The following is a 16,337-nucleotide window of genomic DNA, read 5'->3' as shown; positions in this document are numbered from 1 at the left end:
GGTGCTTACTAGATGCTTATGAGCTAGATTCAAGAGGTTCCTTCTGTCTTAGAGAAAGAGACTGGGCTTCAGTTGTTTGATTAAGCAACTAAGATGATCAAACACAAAAGTTATGTCTGGTTGCTTCACTACTTAAGTTTCTAACATAAACAGCACCACAGCTAAAGAAATGTCTGGGTGCAATTATTAATCATGAATGCACAGAGGATGAGTGTGCAGGTGAAAGGTTCAGCCAGGGCTTGAATATAAACAGCTGCAGAATTCCTATCCTATTCCCCAAGGTACCCAGCTCTCTGAAGCTCTGGCTCCCAGGACCTGGCTGGGGGAGGGAGGAGCAGGAAAGGGTCACCATTCAAGTAGAGGCTCAGGACTTGACATCCATTTCAAATGTCCCTCCAAACAGCCCTTGCCTTTCCAAAACCCTATCTTTAAGATGTGTCTGCTAATGGGGTAGGCTCAAGAGCTAAAAGAAATCTTTTTTCTAAAACACAGGGAAAAGTCACTTTACTTCAGTGTAGCTCAATTATCTCAGCTGTAAAATGGGATAATAGCACCTACCTTCCAGGGTTGTTGGGAGGATCAAATCAAATAATAGCTATAAATCACTTAGCAAAAGTGGCTGGCCCATAGCAGATACTTAATAAATGCCCGTTCCCTCTACCTCTCCCCTACCAAAGAAGGGAAATGACTGGTTGCAGGGGAGCTAGCAAACAACCAATCAACAAGCATTTATTGAGCTCCTACTGGGCCCTGGGAACAAAAAGGCAAAAATGAGATGTTCAACTGAGGAAGCCAACATGCATACATATAAATATGTGCAAAACATTGTTGTATAGGAACTGAATCAATGATTTCATTGACATAGCTCCCTGATAAGAAAACTCCCTTTCTGTAGTTTGACATCTTATTTGTAAACTTAGCATAAAACCTGGCACCGAGTAGGCACCTAATAACTGCTTCTTCCTTCTCCTTTTCTGTATATTCTTAGAGAGCTATACTTGGGGTTTAAGTGATTTCCTCAGGGTTATGTTATAACTGGAATATAACAGGGACAGTAATTTCTTTCTCTTTTAATTTTATCTTTTTTTCTTTTAAAATTTATTTATTTAGTATTTTCCCCAGTTACATTCAAAACAACTTTTTTTAATATGTTTTTAAGATTTTTGAGTTCTCTTCCTTATCCCCACCCACAATTAAGAAACCACATGTGAAATTATGCAAAACATTTCTATAGAAGTCAAGTTGTGAAAGAAACTGTAGCTCTCCCACCCTAATGAAAAGAAAAACCCTCAAGAAAAATTAAGTTTAAAAGATAGAGAGAAATAGAGAATTCTTCAATCTGTACTCAGACACAATCCATTCCTTCTCTGGGTAGGGACAGGATTTTTCATCCTAAATCCCACAGAGTAGTTGTGGATGATTGTACTACTGAGAATAACAGTCATTGACAAGATGGTCACCCCAGAATGTTGCTATTATTTTGTATACAGTATATTTCACTTTGTTTATGGAGGACTTTCCAGGTTTGTTTGTTTGTGTTTTTTTTTTTTTTCTTGACAGCATCCTGCTCCTCATTTCCCAAAGAACAATAACATTCTATGACAAAGGCATACCACAGTTTATTGAGCCATCATTCCCCAACTGATGGGCACCCCCTCAAATTCTACTCTTTTTTTTGTCCTGAGAAGAGAACTGCTAAGAATATTTTTTGCACATGTATGCCATTTCCTTTTTTTTTCTTTTTGTTTTTTTTTTCCCCAAATCTCTTTCGCTATTCATGCCTAGTAGCAGTGCTGTTTGATCAAAGGATCTGCATAAATTTGCAGCCCTTTGGGCACTGATCATATCTTTTGATCATTTATTAACTGGGGCACGGTTCTTTTCTTTTTTTTTAAATAAATTTGACTCAGTTCCTTCTATGTTTGAGAAATGAGGCTTTATCAGAGAAACTTGCTTTGAAAACTTGAGGGCAGCACTTTCAAGCTTCAAAGTCAACTTTATCCACCATGCTGGACTGTCTGTCTTTTATATAAAACATATAGAAGGTAAATACAAGTTATTTTCTTTTTTTTTTAATTGTAACTTTTTATTGACAGAGCTTATGCCTGAGTAATTTTTACATTATCCCTTGCACTCACTTCTGTTCCAACTTTTCCCCTCCCTCCCTCCACCCCCTCCCCTAGATGGCAAGCACTCTTATACATGTTAAATATGTTGTAGTATATCCTAGATACAATATGTGTGCGCAGAACCGAACACTTCTTTAATACAAGTTACTTTCATGGGGGCAGGTGAGTTGGGAACATCAGAGATCTGATGGAGGACTGAGAGCAGAGTGGGGAAGCAGGCCACGTGGGTCCCACTTCTGTAAAGCCCTGATGAAGAGGCTGGCAGCCACGGAGTCACCAAAGAACCGTCCCCTCCCCCACCAGGCTTCCCTTAAGCAAGCATATGGCAAGGTACCAGACAACCTTAAGAAAGAAAAGGAAATGATGGAGAGGGCCCTTAGCTAAAGGGAAAAGAAATACAAGAGGAAGAACGGCTTCTAGTAAAAGATTTTTGGAAGAAAAAAAATGACTGGGGAAAGTCCTCCAAGGAAGCCTTGGTCCCGAACTCCGGCTAGCTGCTGGAAACCAAATTCCAAAATGAAAGTAAGAGCTGATCCTGATTTTAACCTTTGAAACGCTTCTTTCTTGGTTCCCTGGTTTTTTCTTTCCCTTCGGTCTTATCACAGATTTCATCCTTGACTTGTCTCTAACGGGAGAAGTTAGTCAAAGTCACCCAGGCGACTTCAGAGTCAATACTGGAAGCCAAGTCCTCTGACTCGAAAGCGATTGCTTGTTTCCAGGGAACTGACCTGCCACCAAGGCAGCAACGGGAGCCCTGCCTCCCAGAGAGGATGGGCCTGCTCTCCCTGCTCATCTGCCCGGGCTTGGGATCCCACCGGCGCCACCTGGCATGAGAGAGCCTGAGAACCAGTCCGTTCCCCACGATGCCCTTCAGCCCGCCCAGAATCACGTTTCCAAAGGAAGCCCAACGGACACTGCCCACATCCCCTTCCTCCTGGTAGCCGGCACCATCAAGCTTCATCCTTAAACCGGGCGCCCGATAGGACAGGGACCTCGGCAAGAGCCACGCGTGAGTTGCATTTACGGAATGAGGACCGCCGGGGCTTCAGCTGGAAGTCCCTGTTTTTCCCATACTCAGCCAAAGCCACATCCTCTGCTCTCGGGATCCCAAGGATCAGGGATCTCTGCCAGACATTGTCTCCTCTCCCCGCCCCCGCCCCGGCGCGGAGCCCCCGGGGGATCGGAGACAGCAGGTCCGCTTCATCCCACAGCCGGGCGAGCTACGTGACAGGGAGAGCGGGCCCACCTGCAGACCCCCATCTAACCCCGGGAGAGACGCCAAGAGCAGGACCCCGGGGTACGCGGGCTGCCCTCTCAAGGGGCTCTCGGCTGTTTCGCTCCTCCCCTTTTTTCCATCTCAGTTATGCCAACTGGGATCCCGAGAGCGCCCAGGTCTGAACCCAGGTGAGAAGTACCGAGCCCCGGCTACGTCCGGTCTGGTCCGGTCCGGTCCCAGGACGGTCCGGGGGGGAGGGTGGACCGGGCGTCCCGCCCCCTCGCCTCCCCCCCTCTCCCGGCCCCCAGTCAGAAGCCCGAGAAACCCCTAGCAACGCCGCCGGCGCAGCTGCCCCCTCCCTCCGGGGGCGCTCAATCCCTGGCTACTTACGTCCAACACGGCTGGGAGGGAGGACACGCGAGGGCCCCGCTGAGCATCCGCGAGCCGAGGGCGGAGAGGCGCAAGGGGACGGGAGCGCCGCGCCTGGGACGGGCGAGAGCGCCGAGAGCTCTCCGGACCGCCCCGGCCCCGCGGCCGCCCTCGCCGCCCCAGACTCCGCCCCGCCCCGAAGGCAGCCGGGGCCCGCGGCGGCCGCCCCGACAGGGGCCAGGCCAAGTTCGGCGGCGACAGGGGGAGCGCGCCCCGAGCGGCCACAGTGTCGCGGCTTCAGCCCCCGCAGCGGCTGGAGCTGGCGGCGGCTGAGAGCCGGAAGTGGGGAGGGGGAGGAGAGGGGGACGAGGGGCGGGTCGGATCCCGCCGCGCGGCACCGCCCTGGGGTCCTCGGTCCTCCTCCTGCCCCCTGCCCTGCGGGGACTGAGGGGGGCGGGGGGATGGGTGAAGCCAGCCAGTCCGGCCGGACCGTGGGGCCTCCCAGCGTGCCCGCGGCAGCCGCAGGGGGTTCGGAGCCGGGCCTTGCCCAAAGGCGGCCCTCGCTCTTCTTCCTCTCGGTGGAAATGAGCCTAGAAGGCCCCGGGAGTCAGCAAAAAGTTTGCAAAGGGAGAGCGGGCTGGAAGGAACTGGGGCGCGGCACTAAAAGGCGGTCTGGCCCGGCCCGGCCCGGCCCGGCCGGAACCGCGGCCGAGTCCGTCCTGAAGGAGGGATAAAATAGGGGACCTGGGTTGTCCCTCCCTCCCTTACCTCAGAGTTGGTGGGATTACGGGGATGCAACGTAGGATGTGCTGCCCGAAGGTCCGAACTCTAGAATTGGGCCGAACTTCGGAGGCCTCCAAGCCAACCCTCCTCCCCCCACTTTACAGATGAGGAAACTGAGACCCCGAAAGTCGACAGCCATTCATTAAAGGGCCTCAGGCACAGTGCTAAGCGTTGGGGATACGAGAAAGGTTAAAACAAACTAACAACCACACACACACACACACACACACACACACACACACACACACTTTTCTTGCCCTCAGGAAGCTCACATTCTAATGGGGCAGCCAAGAAAAATTTCTCTGTTCGTGGATGTTCACTTTCCCCGCCAAACCTTCTTCTTAACTTCCCTGCTCTACTGAGGGCAGCCCCCGCTCCCCCCACCCGGACTGGGGCCAGGGGACATCCTCCACCTCCTCCGCGGTGCCGAGGCCCGTGCAGTTCACCAGTATCGTGCCTCGGATGCAGCCGGTCTCCCATCTCCCACCTGGCGCGGGCCCTCCTCTCCGCAGCCTGGCCTGAGGCCATGGCTTGGGGGGCGGGGATGGGGTCCGCCCGCCTCCAGTGCCTCCTCGCTCGTTCCCACTTTCGATTATTCTCACATCCTCCCTTCGGTGGACCCCAGCTTCTGAAAACAAAAGTCTGACCAAGTCACTCATTCCCTCCCAATCCCCCACTCGATAAACTCCAGGCTCCCTACAGCGTCCAGCAGAACCAATTCCTGGGCTTGGCGTTCAAAGCCCTCATCCCCTGCCCACGCCGGCCCCTTTCCAGTCCTCACACCCCCACCCAGCCAACGTCCTCTGACTGTCCTCCTCATGTTGGTCTCTCTCCGGAGCCCATCTCCCGGACGCTTTCCCTCGATGCTCCCCTGGCTCTTCACTTCCCCTCCTGGTTCCCCAGCTTCCTCCAAGTCCCAGCGAAAGTCCCCCCTTGTGCAGGAAACCTTTCCCCTCCCCTTATTTCTAGTGCCTTCCCTCTGCTGACTGATTATATCCCCCACGAGACTGGGAGATCCTTGGGCGCAGGGACAGCTCCCCTTTTGCTTTGTTAATATTGCCCAGTGCCTGGCACACAGTAGGTGCTTAATAAATGTTTACTGACTGCTAGATACAGAATCAATAGGTTCTCAGCACTAGCAGTAAGCGGGAGGCTGGGAGAGGCATTCTGTACGAGGGAAGATTTGAGCCAAATCTGGAAAGGGGAGTGCCGGGAGGGGAAGGCAGAGGAGTCAGAGCTTGTGAATGGTCTGTTAGTGTTAAAGGAATAAATACCTCGTGGTTCCACATTGGAGAGGGCAAATGGAAGTTGTATATATATACTAAAAATAAAAGTAATTGAGAAAGGGCACCTTAGCCTAGTGGCTGGCTTTGGAGTCAGGAGTTCAAATCCAGCCTCAAATACTCACTAGTAGATGACCCGGGGAAATCACTTCAGTTTCCTCATCTGTTAAATGGGGATCATTTTACTTCATACTTCCTGGGGTTGTGAGAATAAAACGACACCCTTTTAATCCTCTATCTCCCACAATCTGTGGGATCTTGGACAAGTTAACTGTAAACTGAGGTCAGATTTCCTGATGTCTGTATTCCTTCTAAATCAGATCTGTGATGATAATTATGTAAAGTACGATGTGAGTCTTAGAACATCAATGTGAGCATTATTAGGAAACCAGAGGCTGTCCCTGTGACACTGGGGGTCACTAATGGCTCACTAATAAAAGCAGAATGTTTTTAAAGAAATTTCAAATGTTAAAAATTAAAATCCACACGAAAGCTTGGTTCCTATGATAATATAAGGATGTTTCATTCCTGCAAAGGGAAGCTTTTGCCCCATTGCCGGAGTCACAATTTAGAGGCTGTTTCCCTCAGTTAGAGGCAGAGCAACTGGGGGACTAACTCTGCTTTTATTCAAATTATTATTAGCTGTATGAGCTTGGGCAAGTGACTTCACCAATAGGGCCTCAGTTTCCTTATTAGATTTGGAGACTGACTAGAATCACAAGTTCTTTTTCATTTATTTATTTGGCTTTTTGCTGAGGCAATTAGGGTTGTGACTTGCCCAGTCACACACCAAACTCTTAATCCTATGATTTCATGAAGACACATACATAACAAACAAGACAAAATCTGAATTTGTTAATCTGAAAGGGAGGGAAATCCAATAGAGTGACTCAAGTTTACCGTTATCTGAAGCTCCGAACAAAGCCCGCTCAGGATTATCCTTTATACAGAAGTAGGAGGACCAAAGCCACTGGCATCCCCCAGAAAGAGATGCTGGCACATTGACCAATGGACTATAAAATGGCCTTTTGGGAGATGGTGAAGCAGGAGAGTTATGTAGTGGTTTAAGTGTATTAAAATTTTTCCTTAAACTTACAAGTGGCAAATCTGATTTCCAAATCCTTCATTTAAGATGTCCTAAAGTAATAACTATTAACAGTTTTTTCTGATTTGGAAATGTCAGTTGCAATTAGCTTGGTAGCTCTTAGGAATATGGAAACTGGCTCCTTCCAAGGCAGGGGCCAGGGGAAATGTCAATAAGGGTCAACCCTTGGAACCTTTGATGGGTGGTGGGATTAATTTATAGGAATGTTAACTTCTAGTATCTACAGGAATATCCCACCAGGTCCTGGGGCCCTGGTAGTATCAGTATCACTCCTGATGGTGGGAGGAGAAGTTGGGAGCTTCTGGCCATTCATGAAGTCTGAAAGTCACAAAGTGTGGTCTGTCAACTGTGAGTCCTGGTCCTGCCAGAGATTCATGGCTGGACCTCAAAAGCCTGTTGTTTACATTGGAGAGCTCTAAATTCTAGTCACAGCAATTGTGTGACTGTGAGGAAGTCATTTAATTTGCACTCTTCCTAGATTTTAACAATAAATCAAGGTGAAACTAGCAGATCCCTGATGGAGCCTCAGTTTCCCTATAGGCCAAATAAGGGGCACTGGACTCAATGACCGGGGACACTTTCAGTTCTAGACTAATGATCCCACATGATTCCTTTTTCTCAGAGACTTGCTTTAAATACAGTTGATTGTTCTCCACATCAACTGGGATGACTTTTCCACATAAATTGGCAGGACTCTTCTCCAAACACCCGGTTGGGACGATTGTTGAAATGAGCAATCCTCAAGAAAAGGTAGCTTTTTGGAGGAATGAGAACTGTGGTTTCTTCTGCAGGGGGCCCCCCTCCTTTAAAGGCACCTTGATCTTGGAACTCCAATTGGAGAGCGTTTATATTCCCCCCTTTGGTCCTCACAATGACCCCAGGAGGAGGGGGTTATGCATATCTCCATTTTACAGATGAGGACACTGAGGCTGAGGAAGGTTTGGTTGTCTTGCCCAAGATCACTGAACTGGAATGCCTGAGAGTGAATGAGCATCCCAGAGAGGCAGCTTTCTATCAAGCCCCAGAGGGCCAAGATCTCAGCTTCAAGTTCCATCCAGGGAGACGTTGTAACCCTCCCTCTTCTCAACCTTACTGGTTGAATCTTCAAAAGCCCTCTTTCATTTTTGGGGTTACACACAGTATAAAAAAAAAAGGATGGTAAAAAATGAGGAAATGTTCTCAGCCAGAGCCACAACCACAGATGGTTCAGATAAAAACTTTTACTTCTTCCTAGAACAGAATCAAATCAATATGGAATCATAAGGTACATTTATTCCTCTAACTGTAACAGGTCATTCAGATTCATTTTATTATCCAAATTACCCTCTAGCTAAAGCAATCTCCACTTTCCCCACCCTGGCTAAACAAAAGGAAGTGACCCCCCATGGACTCTGGGGGAAGTCGGTTGGTGTCCCCTTCTCTATTGAGGGACCACACCTAAAATCATGGCCTGTGTCCAAAGAAGGATCTCACCCCACACAGTTCTTACAATGTCTTTAGACTGAGGGCCCAGCCTTGACCCCAGTGTCCGCGGGAAGCTGGAAACAAGAGAAATTATAAATGGGTAGCAGCATTTCAGAAAATGGTGATAAAGGATAGGAACGCAGTGATATCACCTGAATAAGTTCCTATGGACAATTTGAGATTCATCCTATCAGATATTAAAAAATGCAAAAGTGGCAAGGAGAGACAGTAATGGAAATAAATTAAGAGGCAAAAAGACAGGTTAGATATACATCCATTAGAATGTCTGCTATAACGGTTCGTTGATGATGGCTTCAATTTCTTTAAGAATTTCCATGGAACCTTTGTAGTGATTTGTTTCGATTTCTTCTAACTTCTTCTGATAGTCGGTGGGAAGGCCATTCTGTTTGGCACCCTTGCAGATGACCTGGAAATGGACAGAAAACCAAACAAGGTTTTTAGAAAGCGTGACTGTTTAAAGGGCCAAATGCTGCAGCTTTGAGGCCTACATGGTCCTTAAAAAAAATACTTACATGCAATTATAAAATGGGAATTAAATGCCAAATTTATTTCCTGGAATGGTTAAATTTCCCCAAAGAGAAATATGGATACCGCTCCTCTCTCTTATTTGGAGAGCATGGGGAGGAGGACTCTGGGTGTGAAACAGAGCATTTATGGGTGGACTAGGTTAAAATGTTGGTTAATTTGAATTGATTTTTCCCTCTTTTCCTTTAAAAATTTTTTTTGTTTTCAGAGATTGCTCTAGGGGGCAGCTAGGTGGCGCAATAGATAGAGCACCAATCCTGAAGTCAGAAGGACCCAAGTTCAAATGTGATCTGACATTTAACACTTTCTAGCTGTGTGACCCTGGACAAGACACTTAACCCCAATTGTCTCAGGAAAAAAAAGAAAAAAGAAAGAAAGAAAATAAATAAATAAATTAAATTCAAACCCAATCACTTCTCAAGCATTGCTTCTGTGAAGTGAGGTCACAAATAAAACCCAAGACTATCCCTGCTCTCAAAATTCTCACTCTCCAAGAAGGCACAGATGCACAAGAAATATTTCCTAGTTAGGACAGAAACAGAAGAATGTTCCCAAAATAGCTCTTCTAATTTAATGGCATTTTCCTCACTGGGTTACAGGAGCCCCAGCATCTAGGCCCTGGTGGCTGCAAGAAGGCCTTCCCCTGTCCCCACCATTAATGTCCAGTTCAGTGAAATCACACTTGGATTCTCTTTGATGTTTGTGAAATTCCACTTGGATTTTCTTTGAGGAGTTTTAAATAGAAATTTTCTTCTTCACTCTTTGTTGAATAGTGCTATGTAGTAATTGTTAAGATTATATGATTGTTAAATGATTATAACATTTAACTACCAGACAAGTGAAATCTTTTCACTAGAGTTTCTTTCTTTCTTTTTTAAAGCTTTTTATTTTCAAAACATCTGCACAGATAATTTTTCAACAATGACCCTTGTACAGCCTTGTGTTTCAGATTTTCTTCTCCTTCCCCCACATCCCTCCCCCAGATGGCAAGTAATCCAATATATGTTAAACATGTTAAAATATATGTTAAATCCAATATATGTATACATTTTATACAATAATCTTGCTGCACAAGAAAAATAAGATCCAAAAAGGGAAAAAAGAGAGAAAGAAAACAAAATATAAGCAAATAACAATAAAAAGATTCACTAGAGTTTCAATGCCAAGATGTAAAGACCTATCTCAAAAGATGTAACTTTGTCAAAAATATAGGATGCACATAGGATCTATCTTGTGCTGATAGACACCCCCCACCTCCAACCCAGCACTTTATTAATCCACTAACATCCTCTGACTAATATTTTCTGCCTGGATATAAAATTCAGTATAAAATGAAACCACAGGCAGACCTTAAATACATCAAGCCAAGGGCTTCAGGCTTCATCTGATAGGTTATAGGGAGCCACAGAAAGTTACTGAGTTGAGGTATATCATGTGCACTGGTAATAAGAAGCTAAATTTGGACAGTTACAGAGAAGGTATAAACAAAAAATTCAGCATAGGTAGAAACAATAGGATTTAGAACCTGACTAGATGTGAGGATAAGGAAGAAATGAGAAAGGAGAATCAGAGATGAGCTTCAGCTCTGAGTCTGGCACTTATTGGCTATTGATGATGGAGAACAGTTTGGCAGGAACCAATATATTCTGCTTATAGGAAACTATTTTTGTATGAAAATGTCTTTCTGAAATTATGACATAAATTAAACCACATTTTCCATTAATCTTTTAAAATGAAAAAAAGTTATCATCTTTATTTTACCTTCACCTTTAAATATGGCCCCCCCTTCCTTCTTCCTCACTCAGAGAGCCACATCTTATAACAATAAAAAAAAAAAAAGAAAGAGAAATAAGACAGCTCAATAAAACTATCCCACAGCACCTCAGGCCTATAGGATGCAATGTTCTACACCCTAGAGGTACCATCTCAGCAAAGAAGTTTCCCACTAGAAAAATCAATTTGTGTTTTCAGAACACATGAGGATTATTTCTAGAAAAAGTATTTTGTATTTATACTTCCAGTTTTAAAATTTTTTTAAAATAAGAGATATTTCTTTTCCAGAACACATTTCTTCCTTTAAATAAGATTTGCCTCAGCACATTTTGTAAACTTTCACTCTAGGAAAAAACAGAAGACCTGGAGGGCTGAAAAGCATTTGAGGAAGGTACCTCATGGGGGACAGAGTAGGAAATAAGCATTTGACTACTACCCACTATGTGTTAGGCTAAGTTGTACTAAGTGTTTTATAATTATAATAATGCTGTTAGATAATGGCTAACATTTATACAGTTCTTCCTATGTTTCAGTACTATGCTAAATTTCATCTGATCCTCACAAGCCTAGGATAATGCTGTTATTATTCCCATTTATGGATGAGGAAACGGAGGGAGGAAATAGAGATTAAGTGATTTGTCACAGTTACGGTTAGTGACTTTCTGAAGCTAGATTTGAACTCAGTTCAGAACACCAGCTGTTTAGAAGAGGAAATAATAAGAGCACTTCCTACTCAGGGTTGTTATGAGGATCAAATGAAATAAATCTAAAGTGTTTAGCACAGTGCCAGGCACATAGCAAATATTATATAATTACTTATTCCCTTCTTCTAGAAGAAAACAAAACATAAAGAGCCTGAAACAACACTGAAAATTCTTCTTTTCATTTTTCTAATTTTCTCTAACAAATGGAAACTTAGAGGATAATAAATTTAGAGTTGCCAAGGGCTTCTAATATCATCTATTCCAACCCCTACATTTTACAAATTAGGAAACAGGTCTGTTGACATAAGTGATATTTCCTAAGGACACACAAGTAATAGCAGCAGCGAGCAAATGCTTGCTCAGATGTGAACCATACCCTGGCTGTGAAATCCTCCTGAGTTTCCACAGTACTCTGCTGACTCTCTAGAGACAAATTTCCCCATAAAAGTTAATCATATTTCTCTCAAAACATATTTATCTGAGGGCTGAGTTCTACTGGCCTTACCTTTTTATACTGTGGTGAGGGGGGTGCAGAGATATAATCATTCATCTGGTAACTTCGACAGGTTAACACTTTCCCTTCTTGAGTGGAAACCTTAACTTGAATTGGAATATACGTGCCACTTGCAACTCCTTCTTGTCTGAAACCCAAAACCAGATATTCCCTGTAAGTAGATTTCCCCAATTTCATGTGCTCTGCAAGTTCCTTTGTTCAAAGTGCAACACACACACACACACACACACAATGAACGTCCAATGATATAAAAAAAACATTGATTCTTTTAGCCCACGGGTCTTCACCTTTGCTGTCCCCTCGGCTCTTTCTCAGAACCATGTTGTTAAATGCAGCAAATAAAATACAGAGGATTAAAAAGAAACTCAATTATAGCTGGAGAGTGATTTTGTTTTTTAACAAAGCTCAGAGTTTGGGTTCGGAACCCTTTGCTCAAGATGTTTTTGGCACATTTATGTTCTAAATGTTTGCAAAAGTAATTTGAAGTACTAGGATAGTAGCCTTCTCCTTAAAAGTAAATTATTTCGACTTGGTAATCCTACAAGTGAATATGATTTCACTTGTAACTCTCAGCTTCTGTTATCAGAAAAATAATATATCAGCACCATGCTACTAAGTAACTGTTTCAATCTATGCACACTTACAATATTACTACTCTCTGTGCTATGAAATGTACAGCAAAAATAACTATCTCTTCTAAAGAGCAAAAAACAAAAGATATCTCCAATTCCCATTGCCTTATTCGACAATTTATCAAGAACAGCTAATACACTCCCTTTACTCACCTCACCCATCCCAGCTTGTTAGGAAGAAGAACATTCCCTTAATGTTTCGATCAAAGAGCATTATTGTTCTATACCATTCCCATCAGAACAAATAAATGGCATTGTGTAAGACTAGTTCTAATAAAGCTAGAATATCTTCTGAAATTTGTAAGAAATGGGCAACAAGTTACTTTTAAAACATTCATTTTTCAGAATTTAAAGTAAAAAATTTCTTAGTGTATATTGTTAAAATATCAAATAACTATGAAAAAAGAAAAAGAAAGAAAGGCATCTATCTTCAGATGCAAAGGGTTTCCCCTCCAAGAGTTCTAAAAAGGGAAATACATTCTGCTGAAACAAGCCTGATGAATTTCAAAGTATATCATAATTTTGAAAAAAAAATCATCTCCTTAGTATAAACTTGGTTTAAAATAATTTTGAATGGAGCAGGCCCAACATCCTTATAATTAAAAAAAAAAAAAAACACTTTTAAATTCTGTGTAATATTTTCTTTTCTTTTTTCCTCTTTCTTTTCTTTTAAAAAAAATGCTACACAGCATTAAGTGGAGAAGTCAACAAGTATATATGAAGCGCCTGATATGTGCCAGGCACTGGGCTGAGCACCATTAAGAACCCAACATCCACACATATCCTTTCTAAATTAGTATTATTTAAATTGTAATTAGGAGTCACCTACTCATCCAGAGAACTTTTATTTTTCACATGCAATCTCCATACGACTCCCCAAACTTCATCTCCAGGGCTCTGAAAAATAGTAGCTATACCTCCATGCCAAGAGGTACTTGTTTTACCCTGAAAATTTCCAAAGTCAAGTTTGAAATCCTGTAAAGAAAGCCAGTGAAATTATGATCAGTCTTTGCTTCAATCCAGAGGCCTCTCAATATCAAGATTTTGTTTTTAAGGCTGTGTTAGCCACAATTCGCACAAATTAGCATTTTCTCATCCACGGTGAACAACGTGGGTACGTCCACTGTCGGGCCATGTAATGTCTGTGGGACATCCTACTGGTGCAATACCCTCCAGGGTTAATTTGTCCTCTCCCCTGTCGGGCCTTGCATTAAAAGGAAGCTCTGTATTACATATACATTTCATCCATCAATCCCTCAGCTGGACACACCAATACCTTTATTCCCGTCTCTAAAGATTTAGCTTTCCTAGTGGATTTTTGTGCCGACACTCTGAATAAACACCAGCGAAACGGACAATCGGTCTGCAAAGGCTCTGTCACAATCGGCCGCCAATTGTCCTGGCGGCCGATTATCTGCCAGGCTTTTCTGGAAAGGGGGACACGGATCTGGTCACCACAGAGGATTTCTGCTGGCCCCCAGGAACGGTCCGTCTGGTTTGTTGGATGTATGAAGAGCTGATGGGATGGGGAGCTGCCGGCCCAAGTGGTCTCTGTCTCTGTCTCTCACACAGAAATCTATTTGGTAACATCACTAAATCTGGGGTTTCATCAGGTGCGGATCTTCCCGGGCCACAGCCTCCCCACTTTAATAATGACTTTTTTTTAATAGTTCACCACCTGGTGGCAACTTTCTGGAGACGGGCCGGTTGGCCCTCGCATGGCAGTGCCCGCAGGCACAGCCAGAGACTCTTTCAGATGCCCAGGCCTGGTCCCCGGGTCATCCCCTGGGAAGGACAAGTTATTCCCCTGCTAGGGGGTGCGGGGGGTGTAGTGCTGGACCCAGAGGCAGGAGGGTCCCAGCTCAAATGCGACCACAGACAGTCCTAGCTGTGGCAAGTGTCTGACCCTGGTCCCTCGCCCTGCCTCCCAGTGAAACGGGGACAAAGATGGTCGCTGCCCTCCCCAGGGCCAGAGATAAGGAGGGGCAAGGACAATGCCTGGCACACAGTCGGCATTACCCACCCTCCCATCAGACGTGCTGACATCACATCCCCAGGACCCAGGACCCTCCCCCAGCACTTGGGGGGCACAGGACCCTCCCCCCACACTCCGGGGGTGGAGCCCAGGACCCTCCCCCAGCACTTGGGGGGCACAGGACCCTCCCCCCACACTCCGGGGGTGGAGCCCAGGACCCTCCCCCAGCACTCCGGGGGGGGGGAGGGGGGCACAGGACAAGCCCCTCTCAGCACCAGCTCAGGGGACGCCGGGAGAGGGAGTCACTCACTGTCCGTGAGGCAGCGCAGCCGGTGACAGCAGAACAGACGCAGGAGCCCCGCGCCCTTTGGGTCCCACCCGACACCAGCTGGCCGCCCTAGGCGAGCCGGCGCCCCGTGCCTCAGTTTCCCCACCTGTTAAGGGGGGGCGGATGGCTGTGCAGCCCCGAGTCTCCGGCGCGTGGCGGGGCTCCTGCCTCGTCCTGCCCATGGGGATGCACCGCCCCAGGCGGGCCTTCTTCCTCCGGCCCCGGGGTGGATGCCCGCGGCGATGGCCGCCCCCCTCCCCTCGCACGCCCCCCGGCTCCCTGACCTGCAGCAGGGCCACGCAGTAGAACTCGGCCGAGGGGTTGTGCAGCCGCAGCCGCTCCTTCAGCAAGTTGCTGCCGTAAGCGAAGTAGAGGAAGTGTTCCCCGGACTCCCCGGGACCTCCGGACTCCATGGAGCGCCGGGCGCATGCGCGGCCGCCGGAGCAGGAGGAAGCGGAGGACAGAGGCCTCCGGCCAAGACCCGGGAGCTCGGAGGCTGCCCCGCGCCGCCCGCGCCGCCGTTGCCGTCCCCGGCTGGGCCGATCCGGAGCCCTTGGGGCGCCCACGCGCCTGGTCCTCGGCCCTCAGTCGCCCGGCTCCCGCCTCGGGCCGGCAGCGCGACGGGACGAAACCAACGCCTCTCCTAATTGGCCGCCGGCCCTCGGGTCCTTCTCGCTGCGCCCTCCGATTGGTCGCCCCGGCGCGGGCTCCTCCCTTTCCCCCTCCGAACTCCCGGCCCTCTCTTTTAACTCCTCTCAGACGCAGCTGTTTTCCCAAGCTGTTTTCTGATTGGGCTGATAAATATAAAGCCCCTCCTCTTTTTCCCTTCCATTGGTGGGAGAGTGGAGGGGCGTGGTATCCCTGGGAAACGCGGGCAAATGGAAGAGAAGGGAGGAGCCGGACGGGCGGCCCGGGAACTGGTCCAAGGCGGGCCGCCCGAGTTGCCCTGAAAGGCTTCGAGTAGGAGGTGGCCTCCGGGCTGGCCGAGAAAGGAGGCTGAGGCAACCATCTCTGGCACGTGGGGCGGAGGCGGGAGATGGCGGGCCCAGCCCGTGTGGCCGGGGGGAGGAGAGGGGAGGGGGCGCCCCCGAGGCCGGGCAGGCCCAGTGGGCGGGGGAGGGGGAGAGGGGGAGGGGGAGCCCCCCCCCCCCCCCGGGGGCCGGGCAGGCCCGCGGAGCGGCCCGCAGAGTGAGCGGGGGAGGGGGGGGGCGGAGGCCGGGAAGGCCGCGGGGCAGCCTCTGCAGCAGTCTTCCCCGAGCCCGGGGTAACTGAGGGAACTAAGAATGGTGCCCGGCGCTACCGGGAGACGCTTCTCAGGGAAGGACGCTCCCCACACTGGGAGGACCCACAGAGCCCTGGGCCCTTCTCGTCCCAGCTCCTTCTCAGTGACCGGCAGCTCCTGCCGGCAAGGCCCGTGACTCCGAGCCGGGACCCAAGGGCCGGCCTGACCCTCACGGGGTGACGCTCCCTGAGCTCCAGGTTGCAGCGGGCGCTTCCAGCGTCCCCGAGGGAATAA

At 47.5% G+C, this 16,337-nt stretch overlaps 2 protein-coding genes across 2 annotated transcripts in view; both read right to left on the bottom strand.

Annotated features, from left to right (window-relative positions):
- Positions 1–7,962, bottom strand: part of NOD1 (nucleotide binding oligomerization domain containing 1) — a 47,599-nt gene extending 39,637 nt beyond the window's left edge. The window contains 1 exon segment of the mRNA XM_031940264.1: positions 3,736–7,962. The gene's annotated coding sequence lies outside the window, so the exon portion shown is untranslated.
- Positions 7,963–8,087: 125 nt separating this feature from the next.
- GGCT (gamma-glutamylcyclotransferase) lies at positions 8,088–15,562 on the bottom strand. Its single transcript, XM_031940474.1, has 4 exons — positions 15,106–15,562; positions 13,348–13,493; positions 11,878–12,013; positions 8,088–8,776 (listed from the first exon to the last, which is right to left on the bottom strand). Exons 1-4 carry the CDS (start codon positions 15,232–15,234, stop codon positions 8,639–8,641), a joined length of 549 nt encoding a protein of 182 aa, XP_031796334.1. The 5' UTR covers positions 15,235–15,562; the 3' UTR covers positions 8,088–8,638.
- Positions 15,563–16,337: the final 775 nt, after the last annotated feature.

The sequence above is a fragment of the Sarcophilus harrisii genome, chromosome 5 (assembly GCF_902635505.1).
Source record: "Sarcophilus harrisii chromosome 5, mSarHar1.11, whole genome shotgun sequence".
NCBI lineage: Eukaryota > Metazoa > Chordata > Mammalia > Dasyuromorphia > Dasyuridae > Sarcophilus > Sarcophilus harrisii.
Note: the sequence above shows the minus strand (reverse complement) of the source record. Positions and strands in the feature narration are given on the sequence as shown.